The following is a 21941-nucleotide window of genomic DNA, read 5'->3' as shown; positions in this document are numbered from 1 at the left end:
GACGTGCGGGTGTGCGGGGCGTCCCCCTTACCTCATACCACGATTGCCATCTTAACCTTAATAATGAGAAAAGTGCCTCTTACTGTTTGACGGGCGCATCAAGGCTTGATAAAGCAAAACAAGTCTACGTGCTTGAGGTCAAGCCGCTTGACCGTGTCGAAGTCATACCTGCTGCAGCTGCGGGATGATCTGCAGGTGCGGCGCGTGTAGCGGCACGTGCACGGTTTGGTACACAGTGTGCCCGTTCGCCACGCTCACGGGCACCTGCACGGGGACCATGCCCACGCCGCCCATGCCTCCGCGTACCGCCACTCCACCACCTAGGAACAGTGGGCGGCTCGAATACAACTCGCAGGCGACCATTAAGTGCTAGCTCACGTTCGCGGGCGCGATGCTCAAGTAAAACGTGTGTGTGTGCTTAAACGTATTAACGTATTAGGTATGAGTCCCGCAAATTGCTAATGCGCGTGGCCGCCATTTTAGTGACGTCAGCACTAGACTGAAGTTTCGAGCTGATGGTATACTTTTATTTCGGCTGACGTCAAAATGACGTCATTTCGATGTTAATGAGACATGGTTCCAGCGCAATAGCAATTTGCGGGACTTATAAGGTATAACGATTTCATGAACAAGCACTGACAATCAATTATTTATTTATAATCAATCTGTACCCTTTTTGAAGTTGATCATGTAATGATTGATATGTACATAGAAATAGATGTGTAGAAGTCTCTCTTTAAGTATAAGTATATTTGATTTGAAATGATGATGATGATGATGATGAATGTCCGTGGCTTCACCCACGTGGATATAAAAATCCTGTAGGAAGTCTTTGATTTTCTAGGAAAAAATGTACAAGCCAGGATACAAGCTATTTCAATCATTTTTTTTTTATTTATGAGTCAAATATACAACATACATTTTCATATGAATTAAAACTTTATTTCTTCAATTAATTTTTTATTGTTTCCTCGCAAATGGGAGAATAGTATTTTACAAGTGTCGGTCGAAATAGCGAATACTCGTTTAGTTTAAAAGAACTCGGCTGTCCTCGGCTTGCCTCGCCCTTCCAATAATACTCGGCCAGTAATCGCTTTATTTCAGGCCTGGACTGTAATGTACTATTACAAACAAATCAAATAAAACTGCCAAAAACAAACTACACTAGCGGCACGCTATGATGGCCGGTTTGACACATTACAATAGTGATGTGGAATGTCAATTTATTCTCGAACAAAAAACAATTAAGTTTTGTTTTTGTACCTGATTAAATAGGTTTAATAAAACAAAAATGTATATGTTTATTTAATTTATTTGAACGAACTGAATATTTGAACGAAAATGAATATACATACTTTATATGCACACAAGAAACATATGAATACAAAAGATACCGAAAAAGGTGCCACAAAAGGCCATAATTAATCAGATTCGTCCATACTACTATTTTCACTGTCGTCACTGCTATCATCACATACATTAATAATTATATGTTCGTTTTCTATAATATTATCTATTTTCACATCTCTTTCATAATCTTCCCTTATTAATTTAACAGTTCTATTCACAACCTTTTCCCAGTCTCCTTTAGTCACATGTTCACAAGCTTCTTCTAATAATTTTAGCATTTTTTTTGTGGTAAATGGGGGTTCTGTATTGTGTCTTGCAGCATATCCCTTAATTTGAGCCCACACCAACTCAATCGCATTATACTCACAATGGTAAGGCGGTAACCGTATAACTCTGTGCCCATGTTCTAATGCTATTTCGTCAATGACGTATCGGATCTTGGTTGGTTTGTTTTCTTTTAAAAGACGTACTAATTCCGCTTTTAACATATTCATGTTTGCATCTACGCCATTTTTACGAAGCCATGCGACGATATCAGCTTTCTTTTGGGATTGGGCAGGTGGCTTGTCAATTTGCATCGAGTGGTATGGGGCGTTGTCCATAATTATAATAGATGGTTCAGGGAGGCTACACAACATTGAGGTAAACCATTCAGTAAACTTTTCTCCATTCATGTCTTCATGATAGTCTCCAGTGGTTTTTGACGCAAAAGCCATGAGAGAACCTTCGACAAACCCGTTGATGGTTCCGGCGTGACAAATTATAAGTCGCGATCCTTTTCCTACAGGAACTTTGGAAGTAGATGCTGCTGTGTCATCGTTCCAAGAACGGCCTACAGTATGGTTAGCATTAAGCCATGTTTCATCCAAGAACACAACATTTTGCCAATTTTTGATTTCTTTCACTTGCCGTAAAAAAGTATACCTTGCCATCGCTATATCAAATCTTTCCATCAATATTTTGCGTTTGTTACATTTTTTGTATCGAAATCCAATGGTCTTCAAAATCTTCGTTAAAGAACTTTCCCCACCGAAGAATAATCCAGCTTCCTTCAGTGAATGCACCAACTTTTTTCTTGTTGGATACTCCTTCTGTAAATAGTAGCCGTAAACATGTCTTCGGATAGCATCGGCATCAAAGCTATCGATGCCTACGACTGGTTTTGCTCGTTTTCTCTTTTTTGGTGTGTGAAGTTTATTTTCTTCTGTGCCAGTCTCGCCATATTTTTTTTTAGTTATCCGTCTAACAGTTCGTTGTCCAATATTAAGCGCATCAGCTACGCGTTCAACCACTGACGTTATAGGTAAAATTGGCCCTCCATTTTGAGCTTCACGATCGAAATAGTTACGAAGGCGTATTAGGAACTCACGTGTCTGACTATTTAGAACAGTTCTCTGCGTACGTTCGGTCATATCGACGAAATCCACAACAAAGGGCTTGAACAGAGTCCAAATTAACGAGCAAGGGTCAACAGTAATGCAGTATCAATATTTGAAATCCAAAGCCAGGTCAAAACTATATCACAATCGCATTGCACTGACAGTTTATACTTTTCGAAGCAACGTCAATTCGAAACTGCTTTGTTTTGCATTGAGCATTGACGCGAGTTTGCCGGAGGTAGTAGTTGTGCTAGCCAGCGATCCTATGTGACGATCGTATTAGATTCCATTTTTAAAAATTTATTGATATTTTTTTGCGATTTCAGAGGTTTGTCCACATAGTGAAAATTGTTCATATTCACAAGTACATTCACCCCTTAAATGGTGCAAACTGATTTTTCTACACTTGTATACATTTAAGAAATCAATTTAATAAATAAATTTTGAGTCCTAAACCTAAAACTACATTCGATAAAATTTATGAATCTCTGCACATCACTATCGTCAATAAAGTAATACAATTATTTCCTTCAAAGTCGTTATCAATTAATACGGAACTTCATGAGCGGACAAACGTCAAACCGGCCATCATAGCGTGCCGCTAGTATAAGCGATAAAAATTATGAAAACTGTAGTTCATCTATATTTTTAAGTCACAATTTTATTCATAATCTAACGTCACAAGCTTACACTACAATAAAAATTTAAAAGTAAGTAAAAATAATAATTTATAAACTATATACATTTAGGTTGAGATCTATAGAGCGCACTTTGACTTTGCTCAGACTAAGATTGAGTTAAAACGAGACAGATTTATGTGAGCGATATAGGTCTGTCTCGTTTTAACTCTGTCTTAAGTCTAAGCTAAGTCAGAGTGCGCTCTATAGGTCTCACCCTTAGTGCAAGTGACGCAAATACTAAAGCATGTGAGAGTCGGAAATGAAAAACCAAGCAAAGATGTTCGCAAGATAATAAGCATGAAATGTTAGAGTTGAAAAATTTGTTGCTAAAAACACTGCACAAGTCATTTTTACTCCTTTTATTTTATACAGTGCAACAAGGCTTTCTTGACACTTGAATGACATTGACAGGGGGGCGCTGTTGGATAACAAAGGCTGAGAATATTCAAACAAGAACAAAGGGGACACTTGACGGCAACGTTAGTTCCGATTTTCGTCACGCGCCAAGATAGCCTTGTCGCACTGTACACGTATATCTTATAACGTCATAACTTATGACTCATAAGTAAAAATACTACTTGTGAGTTGCGACACTATGTATACCTATCCAACTAGATTTTATAACAAAAAAAATGTATTTGTTCTTGTTTGAATATTCTAAGCACAGATATGTCAGATTTGCAACTAGCGTGGCCCCCTCAGTCCCTCTCGCTCAAGCAAATTTTCTTACTTGTGAAATGTCATTCCTTCTACACTTCACGTTGTTTGTCAAATACTCACGTACAAATACATTTTGACAAACAAAAAAAAGTAGCCACGGTGATAAGGACAAAACATAATCATTTTGTCACGTTCTAACAAGAGCTTAAATGCATTTAGCTATCTCGCTCTAACAGTAACTGTCACAATAGGGCTACTTCTAACAGTCCTTATTCAGAGATTCTAAGCCTTTGTTCTCCAATAGCGCCCCCCCTGTCAATGTCATTCAAGTGCCAAGAGAGCCTTGTCGCACTGTAATTGGGACACTTTTAAGTATCAAGTTATTTCAAAATCCGAACGGTAGAAGAGTAAACGACTCGTCCAAAGTTTTATAAATGAAACGAAAATAATTTTTATTACCAACTTTTTTAATGAATAAAAATTATCTTCACAAAAACGACATGGTACGAACCTTGTGGTGCGGGACTCTCGGGTGATTTGGTCTCTTTTCCATTCCCCCCATTCTTGGTATCACTTGCCAAACTCACGCCAGCGTTGGCCACATTCCCCACTGTGACATTGGCTACATTGGCCACACTTGCCACGGGGAGTTGGACGTTAGAGCTAGGTATCGTGATCGTCTGGCTAGTCGGGATCTGAATCCCAGGGATGGAAATGTTTGTCCCCGGGATGGTTATCATCTGGTTGCCGGTGAGAGCGCTGAGCGGGATGGTTAGGTTAGTGCCGGGGATGGAGACGGTCGCCTGTTGCTCTGTTAGGGGGGCAAGCGGGAGCGAAACAGATTAGTATGATAGAACCGGTTAAGAGCTTGCGTGCCGCCCAAGTTAGCGAGTGTTATTAAAGATTTTTGTAAAATAATGTTCTTGGTTGACAAAATTTTAAGCACAAAACTTTGGGTGTGTAGAAAATATTGAGGCCAATTATTAATATAAGTATTATTTCTGTGTTGCTCATTCGCTTGAATATAAAGATTAGGCTGAGAGCGTACTTTTACCTACTTTGCTCAGACTTAAGACAGTGTTAAAACGAGACAGCATGATTGACGAGCATTCTAGACTAGATGATACCCGCGACTTCATCCGCTGGATTTAAGCTTTTCGTGTGAGAACAATTCAGGCTATCTCTTTACCTTTAGCCGAAATCATTAAACAAATGGGCGCCGTGAAAAAAGCAGCAGACAGACAGATTCGCATTTATAACATAAGTATGGATGGATTGTCTAAGAACTAGTTACGAAGCATTTTCATCTCGTAATTTCGGAATATACCTACCAGATTTAATTTTTCGAATTCAGAATTATCTAAAACCTAATAATTCGTAGAGCACTAGGTTGTTCGTAGTTCGTACTATACCTAGTTCGTAAACTTCTATAAAAAAGCAACTCACGAACCCTATTTCAAGTAAAGAAGAGCGAATTATCAACAGTGTATAAGAATGAAAGCAAAGCACATGATTATAAGTAAAGACATCCCAAAGAATAATGATAAGTACCCAAGCATCAAGTGATGTTAATGAGAATGTCCATGGTTAACATATAAGTATAAAGGGCTTCCGAAACGGTCAAGCGACTTGACGTCAAGCACGCAGTTTTGTTTTGTTTGATCAAGCAAACGGCATTTTTCTCATACTTTCTCAAACACTGTCCGAACGTCGCGTCAAGCAAAAATATAAAATCGCATCAATCAAAGTAATGTACATCGGCCTTTAGATTTAGAATGACATTTCGGCTTTGTAGACCGTTGTCCCTATCACTCATACCTATTATGACGTTTTGTCGGTCTCATCGACAGAGGACAGTGCTCTACAAATTTGCTATCTCCTGCTAAAGGTCGATGTACATTACTTTCGGCCGCGAACTGTAAATGCTTGACTCAAGCATCAAGCAACCATCGGTAAAAATTCTTGGCGCAAGCAAAAATCTACGTGCTTGACGTCAAGCCGCTTGACCGTCTCGTAAGCCCATAACACATATAGGTAGGTACTAGGTACATTACAACGAGAGACTTACCTGTGGGTAAATGCATGACGTTTTGAAGGAAACCCGCGGGTAAAACGGGTGTTCGTACCAACTGGCCGTTGACTAGGCTCATTTGACCCATACCGGAGAAATTCTGGAAGTTTAGAAATATTTTTTTAATGATTACCACACTGAATCTGCAAAAAATTAAAAAATATGTCAGCCATCTTGTATTTTTGGACATAATTTTCGCAGCCCGGAGAATCCTCGGATTTTTTTTATTATTATGATCGAATGACTCAAAAAAATGTTGGACAGGAATAGAATTTCTCAAAAGTAAGTCGCTTTCTTCTTCTCTGAAAATCTTTGATTTGAAAATGAAAGTCATTCATAAGTTACGCAGTGGGGCGATTTCGTAAAACCTGCATTAATCATTATTACAATCTCAATTGTTGTGATTGGCTGAATTTGTGCGATTCTTGGTGCAACAATGCATTGTAGCTAATAGTGAGCGAGCGTCAATTAATCAGAGGTGCCATTCTACCGCAATCGCGCAGCTGATGTATAGATAGTTCAATCCACGATGACCCTTTGTCCCAATCAGTAATAAATAATGCAAAATATGCTATGTGCTGAGACTGTGAGTTCTATCGTAAGTCGTAACGCACCGATCAGCGATGTGGGCACACGCACAAGAAGATAAATTATGTAGAGATTACACGTATGTATGTAAGTACACTAGTATCAAAGTCAAAGTCAAAGTCAAATGATTTATTCAAAATAGGTAATAAATTACTCGTATTGATTGTCTGGTATGGTGTTCGATTTGTAAGATATAGTGGTGATAATTATTACGCAAACTTAAAACTAAAGCTACGAGGGTTCCAAACGCGCCCAGGTCTGAGAAGAGCCCACAAAAAACTCAGCCGGGTATTCTTTTTATTATAACCACTTTACAAAATTATTGAAACTTATTAGAACTATCACAAAGTCGTTAAGCAACTCATTTCCAAGCTTGCTTATCATTTAAATAATCCTTTACATTGTAATAGGATTTTTCAATTCTTTTTTCAATATCTTACCTGAGCATGGTGGGAAGGTATGAAGAGCGCATCCTGGCCGTCCACGGTGACGGCTTGCAGCGGCGCCATGCCGCCCACTACGCAGCCGCCATACACGTTACCAGCTTGTTGCTGAAAAAGGAAGAAACACCTTTCTCATTTTGAAGCGAAACTTCTTGAGAGTAGGCTGGCTTCCACTATAGGCTCGCCAAGCCAAGTAGAATCGAATCGCAATGATTCACCACTTTATAATATACTAGATGATCTTCTTCTTCTTCTTTGGGGCTATGCAGGTCCTTGATGTCCCTGTATCACTGCGACCGTCTCCGATCTATATATACTAGACTTACTGATGCCCGCTACTTAGGCTAATTAGGTTTTTAAAAATCCCGTGGGAACTCTTTGATTTTCCGGGATTAAAAGTAGCCTATGTTACTCTCCAGGTCTTTATCTATACCCATGTAAAAAATCACGTCAATCCGTTGCCCCGTTGCGACGTGATTGAAGGACAAACCAACAAACCAACAAACAAACACACTTTCGCATTTATAATAATATATACTAGATGATGGCCGTGACTTCGTCCGCGTGGATTTAGGTTTTTAAAAATCCCGTGGGAACTCTTTGGTTTTCCGGGATGGAAAGTAGCCTATTCCTTTCCCGGTATGCAAGCTATCTCTGTACCAAATTTCGTCAAAATCACTTGAACGGATGGGCTGTGAAAGGCTAGCAGACAAGCAGACAGACAGGCAGACAAACAGACACAGACAGACACACTTTCACATTTATAGATTTAGTGTTTACTATAGGACTCCTTGGCAAGCGAGTTTTAGACTAAATTTAGAGTACCTGCATCTTTTTCTATTTAATATTGCTGGCACCAAGGTTTGACAGTTGACAGTTTTAAATTAAACTAAGTTCTCTGTCCTTTTCTTATTACATTGGTAAGAAAGAGATGCGAATACTCTAAAATTTAGTTCCGATCAGAATCAATACCAAAACCTGTACCTGCAATAGTTGTGGATGTATCTGCAACAACTGCTGAGGAGGGTTCTGGTAAGTGGCGCCATCGTTGCTGGACACCACGCCGCCGCCCAGCAGAGACTGCAGCTGTTGCATAGATATCACCTGGGAACCGGGCACAGACCATTATAATTCAATTCAATTCAATGCCCAATTATTGGCTTTTAGGTGTGCCAGCTGGGCACAGAGTGTTTCGCCAGTGTCACGTTTATGGAGAAGGCACGAACAGACCATTATAGCCTAGCTGCTCGACTGCGGTAGAATGACAGCTACAATGTCACGATCACAATCACCTCTGATTGGTTGACGCTCGCACCTACGTCACGATTCACGTACGCATTTCAGTAATGTTGAAAAATTGGGCGCTTGCTTCGCTCTGCGCAAAACACCACGTACGATGGCTTTAACCATGCGTTTCCAGTTTCCACTAAAGTGGAGCAGAGACGTGTTTTCGACCAATCAGATATTCATCATCATGATCAACCTGATCAACATGATCGCCTGCTCACTACAGAGCACGGGTCTCCTCTCACACTGAGAAGGGTTGGGCCATATGCGGATGGCCATGTGCGGATTGATAGACTTCGCACACCTTTGAAAACATTATGGAGAACTCTCAAGCATGCAGGTTTCCTCACGATGTTTTCCATCACCGTTAAAGCAAGTGATATTTAATTACTTAAAATGCACATAACTCCGAAAAGTTAGAGGAGACCCGGGATCGAACCCTCGACCTCCGATTAGAAGGCGGACGTTCTACCCACTAGGCTATCACAGCTTCAATCAGATATTAATACGTGAAAATTTTTTACGTCTCCGCTCCGCTCCGTTACAGTGGAAAGGCACCTTAAATAGCTGCTTTGAGATCATCATCATCATCACCATCATCAACCAATAGACGTCCACTGCTGGATATAGGTCTCTTGTAGGGACTTCCACACGTCACGGTCTTGCGCCGCCTGGATCCAGCGGCTCCCTGCGACTCGTCTGATGTCGTCCGTCCACCTAGTGGGGGGTCTTCCAACACTGCGTCTTCCGGTGCGAGGTCGCCATTCTAGCACCTTGGGACCCCAACGTCTATCGGTATCTATGCTTTGAGATACTCGGTGTGTATTCAGATGGTACCCGTACTGAAGCGACTAAGTGGATATCACAAATTTCGTCACTGGCAGCAAGCGTGCCGTAGCTTAGTGGTCAGAGCGTCGGGCGCGATCCCAGGAGACGCAGGTTCGATTCCTGCCGGCTCGCAATTTTTGATATGTGGATGAAATCAAATTAATTGTACATATAGTACCTGTGGTTGTTGCACTTGTATGCCATTGGGGACTGTACTCGCTGCATTTACAATGGCAGCGGACAACTCGTTACCCTGCAAATTAATTATTAATTTTAAAAAAAATTATTAAATAAAAATTAATTATAGTCCCCCCTTCACCATTTTACCACCGAACCGCAAGACGTCGGGCGAGTTTCCATCCTCATGTCGTCGACATTCCATCTACACGCACGAAACGTTTTGCGTCATCATTCCTCATACGTATGGCTAAGGTTTGGAATACTCTTCCGCGATGTGTTTCCTACCAATTACAACCCGTCTTTACAACAAATCTTTAAAACAAGAGTATCTTTTAGGTAAACGTGTCCCATCTTAGGCCACATCATCACTTCCAATCAGGTGTGATTGTGGTCAAGCGTATACCTATAATTTAAAAAAAAATTAAAAAGATCTAGATATATATAAAAGGAAAATGTGACTGACTAACTGACAGCTGATCTATCTTTGTACAGTTCAAACTACCTTACGGATCGGGCTATTTGGCATGCGGGTAGCTATTATGACGTAGACATCCGCTACGAAAGGGATTTTGAAAATTCAACCCCTAAGGGGGTAAAATAGGGGGTTTTAAATTTGTATAGTCCACGAGGACTAAGTCGCGGGCATAAGTTGAGCAAACTAAATGTCATTAGTACAATTTAGTTAATGTTGCTGTTTTTGCTGTTTCTGTTGCTGCTGTTATTGTTGCTGTTACTGTTGTTGTCATTGTTGCTGTTGTATTTCTTACAGTTGTTGCTGGATATGTTGTATCCTTTTAAACACAACTTACCGACAGTCCCTGTGCCCTCAATTGCTGCACAACAGCGGTGCTGATCACCCTCAACTGCGGCTGCTGTTGCTGCAAATACTGCTGCTGTATCGCTGCTAGTGTAGCCGCATCGCCTTGTACTTGTTGCACTAGTTGCGCTTGTTGAACTTGTTGCTGCTGTTGTTGTTGTTGCTGCTGCTGTTGTTGTTGTTGTGCTTGCTGCTGCTGCTGTTGTTGTTGCTGCGCTTGCTGTTGGGCTTGTTGTTGTTGCGCATCTGTAATCAATCAGTTTTATCATGATTTATTAAGGACTAAATGATGTGCGTAACTTCGTCCGCGTGGATTTAGGTTTTCAAAGGTCTGTGGGAACTCCTTGATTTCCCGAGGTAAAAAGTAGCATATGCGCCTCTGCAGGATCTTTGAGCCAAATTTTGTTGAAACTGGTTAAGCAGATAGGCCAAGAAAACAGACAACAAATAGAGAGACCAACACCCTTTTAAAATTATACTTGTTTATCTTATATGGATATCAACTTAAGTGCAGATCAGAAAACTGCCGTTACAGATAGACTCTAAGGTGTTCCCATAGGTCCTCCATTTTAGACTTGACAAATAAGTAGAATTGACTCATGGAATAACTGTAATAGTTATTGTACTTACTAAAATGTTGTTGTTGTTGTTGTTGTTGTTGTTGTTGTTGTTGCTGTTGTTGTTGCTGTTGCTGCTGCTGCTGCTGTTGCTGCTCCTTCTCCTGCTGTTGCTCGGGGTTCATCGTGGCGGGGCCCAGGCGGCTGCAGGTGGCCGCCAGCAATGCTAAGGGCGACTGGGTTCCGCTGCCCTCCTGTTAAGGAAATTGCAAAGAGAATCAAAAACCATTATTTTTTGTTTCATCATCATCACCTGAACCCATCACCAGCTCACTACAGAGCATGGGTCTCAGAGAAGGGTTTTGACCATAGTCCACCATGCTTGGCCAGCGTGCTGGACTATGGCCTAGACTAGACTGTTCTCATTCTGCAACGATGAGAGGAGACACCAGGCTGTAATACTGATGATTATGATGATGATGAAAAAATCTTCTGGTAGTCTAGGGTGAGATCTATAAAGCACACTCTGACTTTGCTAGGACTATAAGACAGAATTAAAACAAGACAGAACTATATCTCTCACATAAATCTGTCTCGTTTTAACTCAATCGTAAGTCTGAGCAAAGTCAAAGAGTGCTCTATAGTTCTCAGCCTATGTCACAGACATAGTAAGATATTGTTTTGAGATACAAGAGACCATGTAGAGTTGAAGTAACGTCACAGGAAGTTTGGTAATAAACTAGGACAAATGGTAAGATGAGAAAAAAGGTATTTAACACTTTGTTTTGTACATAATATAGAGCATACCTACAAAGTAGGTAGGTCTGCTCTATTGATTTCTTCGCTCAAAATGTACAGGGTTGAGATGTAGTTATACAGCATATTTTGACTATATCCAGACTTTACTAGGCTGATTTTTATTCTAAGTTAGACCAAAGTATGTTCTATAGATTTTAATTTAAGTGACATAAATCTATACAATAGCACAACTAAGATTTGGAACACCCTTCCAGCATCAGTTTTCCCCTCCAATTATAATATAGGTACCTTCAAGATAAGAGTGAATAGGCATTTTCTAGGCAAAAATTCTCCATCTTAGGCTGCATCATCACTTGTTACCGGGTCTGATTGCAGCTAAGCGATAGTTTTTAAATTAAAAAAAATAAATAGCAGTGATAGCCTAGTGGGTAAGATGTCCGCCTCCTATTAGTACATTTTAAGCAATTAAATTATACTTGCTACGGTGAAGGAAAACATAGTAAGGATACCTCATGTCTGAGAGTTCTCCATAATGTTCTCAAATGTGTGTGAAGTTTGCCAATCTGTACTTGGCCAGCGTGGTGGATTATAACATAAATCTTTCTCATTCTGAGAGCAGTTCTGTTGCATAGTAATGGGCTGGCAATAGAATTATAATGATGATACCTACAAATAATAATGTACAGTAACATGACAGAAAGTAATGTACATCAGCCTTTATAGAATGACATTTTGCGTTTGTAGAGTGGTGTCTCTGTCACTCATACCTATGATGTTTTGTCGGTCTCAACAACAGAGACAATGTTCTACAAATCTGCTATCTCCTCTAAAGGAGTGTATGTACAATTGTACATTACGTCTTTCTGTCGCGTATTGTTTTAAATCTGTGGTAGATAGTAGAACTACGCTACACTTGGGTAATGTGTTGTATAAAAATGAATGAAGATTGCAGAGCATTTTGAGGAGAACGACCGCGACGCGCGACTCTTTGTAGGTATACAATGTTGTGACACTTAGTGTCACGTAACGCCGTCGCATAAGCGCGGTCGGGTACTGCAAAGGCATTATAAGGCCATAGTCCATAGGTAATCAAGTAGAGAATTGAAATGAAAAAATATTTGCTTCATATTTGTTTACTACCTAATTATAGATACCTAAGTAGGTAGGTACTTGATACTAGTAGCCGGCTGGAAATATGTTACATCAACCTTTAGGACGAGATTTCGGCTTCGTAGAGCGTTGTCTCTGTCACTCATACCTATCGACGTTTTGGCGGTTTCAACGACAGAGACAACGCTTACGAAACCGCTATCTCTTTCGGTCGATGTACAATATTTCCTGCCGGGTACTGTACCTACTAGGGATCGAGGAAAGTGCTTCAAAAAATGAATCCTCCACCTTCAGTGTAGATCAGAGGCAGGCTCCACAAGAAAAGATGAGAAATGCAATCTCTCGCGGTCTTTTTAACTTATTAGGAACTGTGATTGTTGTGTTGTTTTTTTAGAGATCATTTTCGTTATATTTTAATCATAAATACATTAGTCATTACACATACCATAAAACCTAATATAATCGATTGAAATTGATAATTTCATGCTCCAAGAAAACATAATTTATTAATAATTTACCATTTAATTTTGTAATCTTTGTTTACATTTTTAAATTCGAATTTCGAAAACTAGGTACAGGGTCTGAGGTCTGTGTTTCGAAAACGTCTTGATGAACGAATGAAACATATACAAAAAATCAAAAAATATTATCATTCGATCTCTTGTCTATGAATTGTAGTTTTTTTTAATGAAATTACTAAAAAAATTTGTTTAACTCTGTGATCTCTGATTTACTCAGTTGGTCTGTTTACTCTGCTGTTCGATATTTTTTCTAAAATAAATTAATTTTATTGTGATAAATGCATATAAATGACTAACAGATTGGAGTGGCATGTGTAAGAAAGTTAAAAGATATAGATCTACCTATTTATTTATTTATTATTAGAATATTTTGTTTTTTGTTTTTACACACAATATGTACATTTTTTTCGTGTCTTATTGCTGTGGTTCTTTTTCATGGTGCTTCGTCACTTTCATAATTATTATAGCCTATAGGACTTTTTTACATGTTAGTGAAAACTTTCATATTATTTAGTTGTTCCTTGTGTAAGTTATAAAAGTTCTTGTTGTAAAATCGTAGTAGTTGGGAACCGACACGCCTTTTCCTAACAAGTGCCGTCAGCCGGGAGTCGTCGCACTCAAGGCCACCGCCGCCCTTTGATCCACCCACCTTGACTCGCGTGACTGAGATTTTACGCATTATAACTAGGTTAGGATTAATTTTATTTTTGAGTGCTGCATTTAAACTACCTTTTTGACGAGATTACTTCAAAATGTTTGTTATACCTGTGTGCTGAATAGTTGTATTCAAAAAAGTCCAAATTAAATGGCGAACATTTTGTTGTGTTATCTAAAATATCCAAAGCTATTATTCAAAATGACTTGTAACAATGTTTGAGATGAATGTTTATCGTGTAGTTTCGAATAGATGTAAACATTGGGAGAGGAGGATGTTGATGCTATTTCGGCAAGGGAGTAGCTGACTAAGCGGTCACAACCTCCTGCGTGTGGCCTGGCGGGCCCCACACGGCCGGGGCCGCGCTCGCCCCGCCCTCCCCCTGCACCGAACACACGAGTGCCCGCTAGCGTCCAATCTGTTACACAATAACAATTTAACGCTACATCGCACACTTTTTACCTCAATTATTTCGTCCTCACTAATGAATTCCACAGTCACTTTACAGGGTTCAGAAGACATTATCCACTTGACACTTACTAACACTTATTTGTCTTTGTTCACGTACGGAACGCACCATTCTCACGACCGGCCGCCAAACTGCGGCGAGCAAACTGGCGAGTGAAAACGAACGCGATCGTCAAACTTCGGAGATCCGCCTCCTATCGCGGTCGTGTTGATTGCAATTTTAACCAGTTTGTAGATTTTGTTTATTCTAGCGAACTGAAAAGTGAAATCCATTGTATTTCTCAATTACCTAAGGTACTGCCTTCGAGTTTTATTTTACTTATAGGTCAAGTCATTATTGCTCTAGATAGTTTGGCAGGTTGACGGCCATTATCTCTGTCTCTCTCTTACTGAGACAGGTCTTGATTATTGGTAGGCAGCAGCTGCGCCTCTCTTCTCCTCCCCGTCGCGGGTGCGGCGCCGCCGCCCGATAATAATAATTGAAAGTAGGAAGGACGTAATAATGGGTGTATAACCTCGCGCCCGCGGCCTCCTTGGGCGGGTAAAAAATGCACACATGTCGCATAGTTTCCCGCGCCAGGCGCGTCAGGCATCCCCAAGACTCAAGATGTGGCAAGTAAACTAACTTGGTTAATATTTTCTGCCAAACTCTCCTCTTTTTTGGCAGTAAGCTAACACGAAATGTCTGAAACTCTGAAATATGTAGTCTTTTCTTTTTAATTTTATTTTAATTTAAAAAGACCCTCCACCTGTGCCCTCCACTAAGTGGACGGACGACATGAGACGAGTCGCAGGGAGCCGCTGGATTCAGGCGGCGCAAGACTGTGGCGTGTGGAAGTCCCTACAAGATACTTATGTCCAGCAGTGGACATCTATCGGTTGATGATGATGATGATGATGATGAGGTAGAAATATCTGCTAATTAAAGCTTTCCAGTTGTCTTATGAACAAATCTCGTAGATAAAATGGATTAAAACGCCACATTGCAAAGATTTCAACTCTGCTTAAAGTTATTGCGTCGTCAATGTGGCATAATTAGACCTCTTGTGACTTTCAGTTGGGTAATTGTCTTAGTATCATTGTGTTACATACAACACTGATACATTATTCAGACTGATGGACATGATCACATTATTTATAGTCCGGACTGGCTTGAAGTGAGAGTGAAAGTCGGGCCATGTTTTGTCAAGCGTCAGCCGCGTTTGCCCCAAGTCCATTATGCACGAATGAGCAGCCGCCCCGAGAGAGCGTGTGTCTCCGGTGTAATTATCTCCATGATTTGTAATGAAATATTAGCTTTATATTGATATAGATAAAGTTCATTATTGAATGCGGCAAATTATTTCAATGTGGATTTCCAAGTGAACAGTGTTCTAGAAACGTTACATTTGAATTTTTACCTTGCCAAATAGGTAATAGAGCTTAAAATTGAGTAATATTTGTTGATAGTATGATGCGTTGTTAATTTGCTCTAACTCTATTATGGGTGTACCTCACTGCTGTGTGTCGCGGCATGCGGTAGCCGAGTGACGTAGTAAAGTTTGCTTCTACTTAATTACTAGTCGTTGAACAGTAACGATGAAATCATCTTTGCATTGTTTTAGGTCAACGCCTATCGCATCGCTTTTATTACGCACTATCTCTTAGGCAATAAACTTCAAAGAGAAATATAATATACCTACCTACTACACAATAGGTACATGAATAGATATAGGTACCTAATCACAAACGATTCGTTAGTTCCGTGATAAACTTGTTTATTACCAAAGTTCGAGATTTCATTTCTATACGAACGACAGCTGTTATTCTTATTAGTTAATTCAAAATGCCTATCAAGGTCAACAAAGACAAAAAACAAGAAAAGACTGAAGAAAAGAAAAAGAAAATATGTACAGAGTTGTAGGTAACGCTTTTGAAAATAAGTAAGTAGGTACCTACTTATCTACTTAAGTACTTACTTAAATTGTCTTTGACAATAGGCAAGTGCCTACCTATCTATAGAACCATGAAAGAACCTTTCATATCTAGATTAGCGAACTGCGTTCTGTGATTAACACTCAGTTCAACGCGTTGTTTACCGGCAAAAATTATCACGTTGTTTAAGGCGTTGTTGGGCATTGACGTTAATCTTAATGTAGCCATACCACAAGGTTGTGACAATGCCGCTGAAGTCGATAAAGGGATGCCGTTCAAACGCAGGTAGCCTCTCCCTTTGCACTTTAACCTGTTATCGACTATCGACAAATCCTTTTTTTACAGTTAAGTAAGTACACACAACACCCGAGCATTAGGTTCCAGTTCCATAAAGCTTGTAAGTGCGAGTGGAGAGGTCTGATAAAAATGATTTATGACTCAATTCGCACGACGTAATAGCTCAACTAAGTAGGTACTTACCTATTGCACAATTTTACCCTAATAAAGTCTTATTTATACTTGGGTTGAATCAACATAGGTAGGCACCTATTCATACTCTAGGTAGGTACATCATCTCTACCAACCAATTTCAGTGCCATTAGGTACTTATTGACATTATTGACAGAGTCGCCTACAAGTCTCGAGAGACGCCGCACGTTATTGGCGCGTCCATGCCTCAAACTCACCATGCACCCTGGGGCACCACCATAATTAGTGCTTGTTACCGAACCAAGCGGAAACCACGGCGTCTGGTGAGTCGAGTTAGCTAATTTCTCCTCACTGGTGTCGCGACAAACCTACTTTCTAGTGATCAAAATACAGTCCAGATTCGAACCCCCTACCGAATCGAGCTGGCCGGAGTGAACATTCGTCGTCTCATTATCCAAAACTCTGATAGAAATAAGATTAATGACTTCCTTAAGATGGTATCAACACAACTCCATCAAGGTGACTTGTTTTTTATCAAGATAAGTAGATCCCATATCAAGATAAGGTATAGGTCATAGGTGGGGAAGTGGATATGCTTTGTTAGCTATAAGTACCTACACTTATCAAAGTAGATTTGTTTAGTAAGAAATGAAGAAGCTTCAGCTGAAATTGTAAAGCTATAGCTAGAAATAAATTCCCAAAAGCCATTCCGAATACTTACTTACCACGAGATCTTAGTGGAACATCCGATTGTTATACTAACAAGGTACAAAATAAGTAGGTAGGTATACCTACTTAGTAAGTAAGTACAAATTTTTGGTTAGTGTTTAGGTATAGATTTGTTGAAGTATTTTTACGCTTCCTAAGTAAAACAAACACACATGCTGTGGTGCCTACTTTGATAGCTCCTTTTCGTGATAGTTTTTAGAAGAAGTATATTAGCCAAGTTTATCATACTGACAAATATTTCCCTTTCCGCTCCAATTAAGCGTAAAACTTGTGTTAGGATTACGACAATAGTCGTTGCACTATTGTCGTAATCCTAACACAAGTTAGGTGGGGTTTGAAACCAGCGAGTCAGTTTTCAGTCCGCTCCTTTAACCGTTGAACTTTCGAGGCTCTAAATGATGTTGTGCATGATGAGTCAAAGGGCAAGGGCAATTGATTGTCGTCACAGGTGTAAGACTGCAGTGACGGAAGCGGAAGTGATGGTGGGCGGGCCGGACCGCCACCCGCCTCCCGCCTGACACGCCCTAGCTATCCACGTTGCATCTTAATACTAATTAGCACAATGATTGTAATTTGGCAAAACATGCTCAAGACTGCCTGAGAGCCACTAGGTAGGTATAATCTAGGTAGGTACATATAGATAGATAGATTCTTTTCAAAGCCTAACAGCTGGATCCGTAACATCACCATTCACGATCACGTCGTAAACAATTATCACGTGACATTAAATTATCTTATATACCTTTCAATGCTAATTGATCATTTTAAGTGTTGGTGATAAGGTACAAGGAAGGGAAATCGTCTTGAATTTCGAGGAAACAATCGGATTCTAGTCCTATAGGATTCTACAGGTAGACCGATAGGTAACCCAAAAATCCAAGCTAGATAAAATTAACTAGGTAGGTAAGTACCTATACTCGTTTCTAAAAAATAAATTAGGTGAGTAGGTAACCTTTTATAGAACATTGTGGCACATTGTTACCTATACTTATTGCTTCACTTAGGTTATCCACCTCTTTCTTTAAAATCACCTAGGTTGGTAGGTACTTACTAGGTACCTAATACTTATCTATCTACTAGGTACGTTTGAAGACAACACACGCTCGACTTGAACAATATTGCTGACGAGGGACTTGTGGATGATGAATCAGACACCACCTTGATGGGAGTAGGATTATCGATCTTATACCCCTTTCTTTAGACTTCAGACAATCTTATATAGGTACCTAGTATCCCAATTAATCTTGCTCACTAAGTATGCTTCTTCCAGCTCGATGATTTTCTCTCCCGCTGTCCAGTTGTTGGGGTTGGCAGCAGAATCTCTGCCAGACCAGAGATTTTTCGCACTCCATGACCCGCCGTACTGTAATCGCTTCCAGAGCCAGGAATAGCAGGACCAGGGGACTTGTGACTTTGGCTTGTTATTATAGGTACCTACCTACCTGCCATTAGGTAGGTAAAGGATTTATCCATAACGATCACGGTGGGCAGGCGTGTTGATCATCGCAGGGCAGCACTGTTTGCACCGGTGTGTACCTACTGCTGCCCGACACTGGCTTGTCATTTATCCACTCTAGCCAATTTGAAATGGTTAGGTACGTATACCTATACCACCATATTTTGTCAGTCGCCAGAGCCACATTTAATGATGACTTTAATGTGGCACATGATTTACGTTTTTATAGAATTTTGTCTTTAGATACCTATCTACCTACCTAGACGCTAGCAATGTCAAGGTAACTGGAGAAAAACAAAAGAACCCCGTCAATAGAGACCCTTAACTATAGCTCTACTACCTACCCAAGCCACGCCACGGCTCGGATTACGGATGAAAGAGAAATGTGTCACGGTTTAGCGTCGAGCTTTTGCACGATATCATTAGGACATAAGTATTTTTTTGAATTTCAACTGGCAGGTGGTCACATTGATGAATAGGTAGAAGGGTGCAAACGGCAATATTTTCTGTAGCTACTTATTTGTACAAACAATTTTCAACATAGAAATTATACTTACATAGGTAGGTACTACCTATTAGGTACCTACATCTAAACGTATAGACGATAAAACTACTTACTTATATAAAAAAATTATGTTTTTATAACTGGAAAAATAGTAGGTAAGTAGTAGGTAGGTACCTATACTTAACCTTGCAGATGTTTAGATTCCTGCGTAATTTGCATTTTATACTGGACATTCAACTTAACTATAGGTAAGTAGGTAGGTATCTACTTATGTAATCTATGGCGTGTGGTAGGTTAACGAGTACTTACCTATATAACGTTTAGTCGCACGGTAGCGCGCTGTCACCCATAGGTAGGTATACTTACTTACCGCGCACTTTGGCTGCGCTCAACGCGCTGCTGAAGGAGTCCCCTCGCTGTGACATATTTGCTGACAAATGGGCTGACCTCATGGGTCAGATCTTGCACTTTTGTAAAAATTTATAATTTTGCTTTTTAAAATTTATAATTTTAACAATTTTTGTAAGTAAGTATGTTTATGTTAGTTTGTACTCGTAGTTTAATTAGTGTAATTGGCTTTATGGCCGTTCTAATTAAATAATAAATAATAAATAATAGGTAAATATTACGAGTCGAGCGTTTAGTTATTTTTTTTGCTGTTTGTAAACTTGTTACGAATAAATAAAATAAATTGCAGTAGGTATAAAATCCATCGCTATGTGTACCTACTTAGTAGGTACCTACCTACTTATGTTGGCCTTGGTATGAATCTCGATAAAATCTTACCAACCGAAACCAGGAAACCCGTTTCAAAAATACAATGGAATCCCATCTTGATCGAAATGTTGCCGCAAGCGAATTCACCCTCAAGTAGCGCGTTTAAAAAATTCATGAACACGCGGTTGTTGCGCCCACCCACCGCCCGCCCGCGTTCGCGCGCCGCGGGGGCGTAACCACCGCCCTACGTCCGAACCACGTAAGTTACAAGTTTCATATCGAGTAAGTTTTCACGATACTGAAACAAAACTTATTTAAATTAACCGAAATGTCCACAGTAGAATCCTAAGTGGATTAAAAAATCAAGAGTTTTGAAAAGTCAATGGTTTGGAGAAATCAATTAGGTACCTAGGTAGCAGTGGCGTGCAGGCCATAGAGGCATAAATGCACTGCTTACCCCAGTTGCAATAGCTCAATGCATGTTTTTCATTATGACCTGCCACTAAACAGATTCCTACCTAACTAATGCCTACCCTGGCTTCAAACCCTGTGCACGCCACTGCTAGTAGGTAGAATAATAAATGAAGGCCAGATCATTAAATACCCGATTTGTAAATAAGCATCTCCTTAACAAATTATGATAATTAATGTGTTTCTAAAAAATAATGTTTTTTGAATATTTTATCTGAGTAATTATTAAAAATATTACGTTTAAACTCAATTGTCACGGTCGCAAAAAAATTTGATAGTAGGTAATTTATTCACAAATAATTTTATTATCAGAAAGTATAAGCGGGAAAAATTTAATTTTTGAACGGAACATAGCACCACGCTTGAGTTTCATTCGTTCTTTCATTCAGTTGTCTATGGTCGGTTTTTCCTTTCGTGTATGGAGTGTCTACACTCCATACTTTCGTGCATCTTTGTTATATTTTTAAGATTTTTAACAAAGAGCCAATTTATTCAAAAATCGATGTTTAATGTTTATCTATTTGGTATATAAATTGGAATAATCTATGCTATAGTTGACCGGTTTCAGCTTCGCAAGGAATACTTCGCCGAGTAGGTAGGCTACCTACTGGGTCCTCTCACTATTCCTATATAACGTATATGTACTTAGTATCAGTAATACCGTCAATGGGACGTCCGTCTGGCTAGATCTACAATAGGTACCTACTTATAATATTGCAGTCACAGCCGTAGTTTGCTTGCTGCGGTCATAAGTATCGTGGTGTGTGTAGGTACCAAGGATGTGTAGGTCTGTGCGGTTCGTTCGAAGCGCGTTTCATATTCCAATAGGTAGATCGTCGCGCTAGAATTTTGCAATAGGTAAGTAGGTACACCACAGTCCACAACAATAGTGTCTGTCTCTGTACTCTAATTCTGTTATTTCTCCAAATGAGTGAGAGAGAAGAGAGACTAAAAGGTGGGTTCTCGCATATTCTAATTTAAATGTTTATTCTTTAAAAAAAAATTTAATTGGTAGGTATGTTTAATTGGTAAGTAGGATTTGGCTGAAAAGAGCAACTGCCGAGTTTCTTGCCATTTAAATCTGCTTTCTGAACTGATGAGTATTTTTCATCAGCGCCGTACACAAAGTTGTTACTTTGTGTACGCCTTGAGAAAATAATATACTTAGTGCGCACAAAACAAGTACTTACTTAGTCCACGAGGCGTTTGAGTGGACAAAACAGATCTCTGCTAAGATCCGTGCAAACCGTCACGTTGCAACTTCAGATTAGACTAGGTAAGTACTTGTTTTGCAATTGTTGCACACACTGTACCAATTTTACCAGCCTTTTTACATATTGGTAGGAAATAAATAATAAAAAATATAG

At 39.7% G+C, this 21941-nt stretch overlaps 1 protein-coding gene across 5 annotated transcripts in view; it reads right to left on the bottom strand.

The window, feature by feature from the left end:
* LOC117985865 (transcription factor Sp4-like) overlaps positions 1 to 14505 on the bottom strand; it is a 28289-nt gene extending 13784 nt beyond the window's left edge. For 4 of the 5 annotated variants that reach the window (XM_034972662.2, XM_069499929.1, XM_069499930.1 and 1 more), the window contains exons 1-9: positions 14348 to 14505; positions 10914 to 11094; positions 10276 to 10529; positions 9465 to 9539; positions 8156 to 8275; positions 7169 to 7279; positions 6138 to 6240; positions 4581 to 4880; positions 169 to 320 (exon numbers count right to left, since the gene is read on the bottom strand). In XM_034972662.2, coding sequence (XP_034828553.1) covers positions 169 to 320; positions 4581 to 4880; positions 6138 to 6240; positions 7169 to 7279; positions 8156 to 8275; positions 9465 to 9539; positions 10276 to 10529; positions 10914 to 11094; positions 14348 to 14407 — 1356 coding nt within the window. In that variant the 5' untranslated portion in view covers positions 14408 to 14505. The remainder of the gene's footprint in view (positions 1 to 168; positions 321 to 4580; positions 4881 to 6137; positions 6241 to 7168; positions 7280 to 8155; positions 8276 to 9464; positions 9540 to 10275; positions 10530 to 10913; positions 11095 to 14347) is intronic. The other variant, XM_069499937.1, reaches the window with a different exon arrangement.
* Between the last annotated feature and the right edge of the window lie 7436 nt (positions 14506 to 21941).

The sequence above is a fragment of the Maniola hyperantus genome, chromosome 1 (assembly GCF_902806685.2).
Source record: "Maniola hyperantus chromosome 1, iAphHyp1.2, whole genome shotgun sequence".
NCBI lineage: Eukaryota > Metazoa > Arthropoda > Insecta > Lepidoptera > Nymphalidae > Maniola > Maniola hyperantus.
The sequence above is the reverse complement of the archived record's forward strand: the minus strand, read 5'-3'. Positions and strand labels throughout refer to the sequence as shown.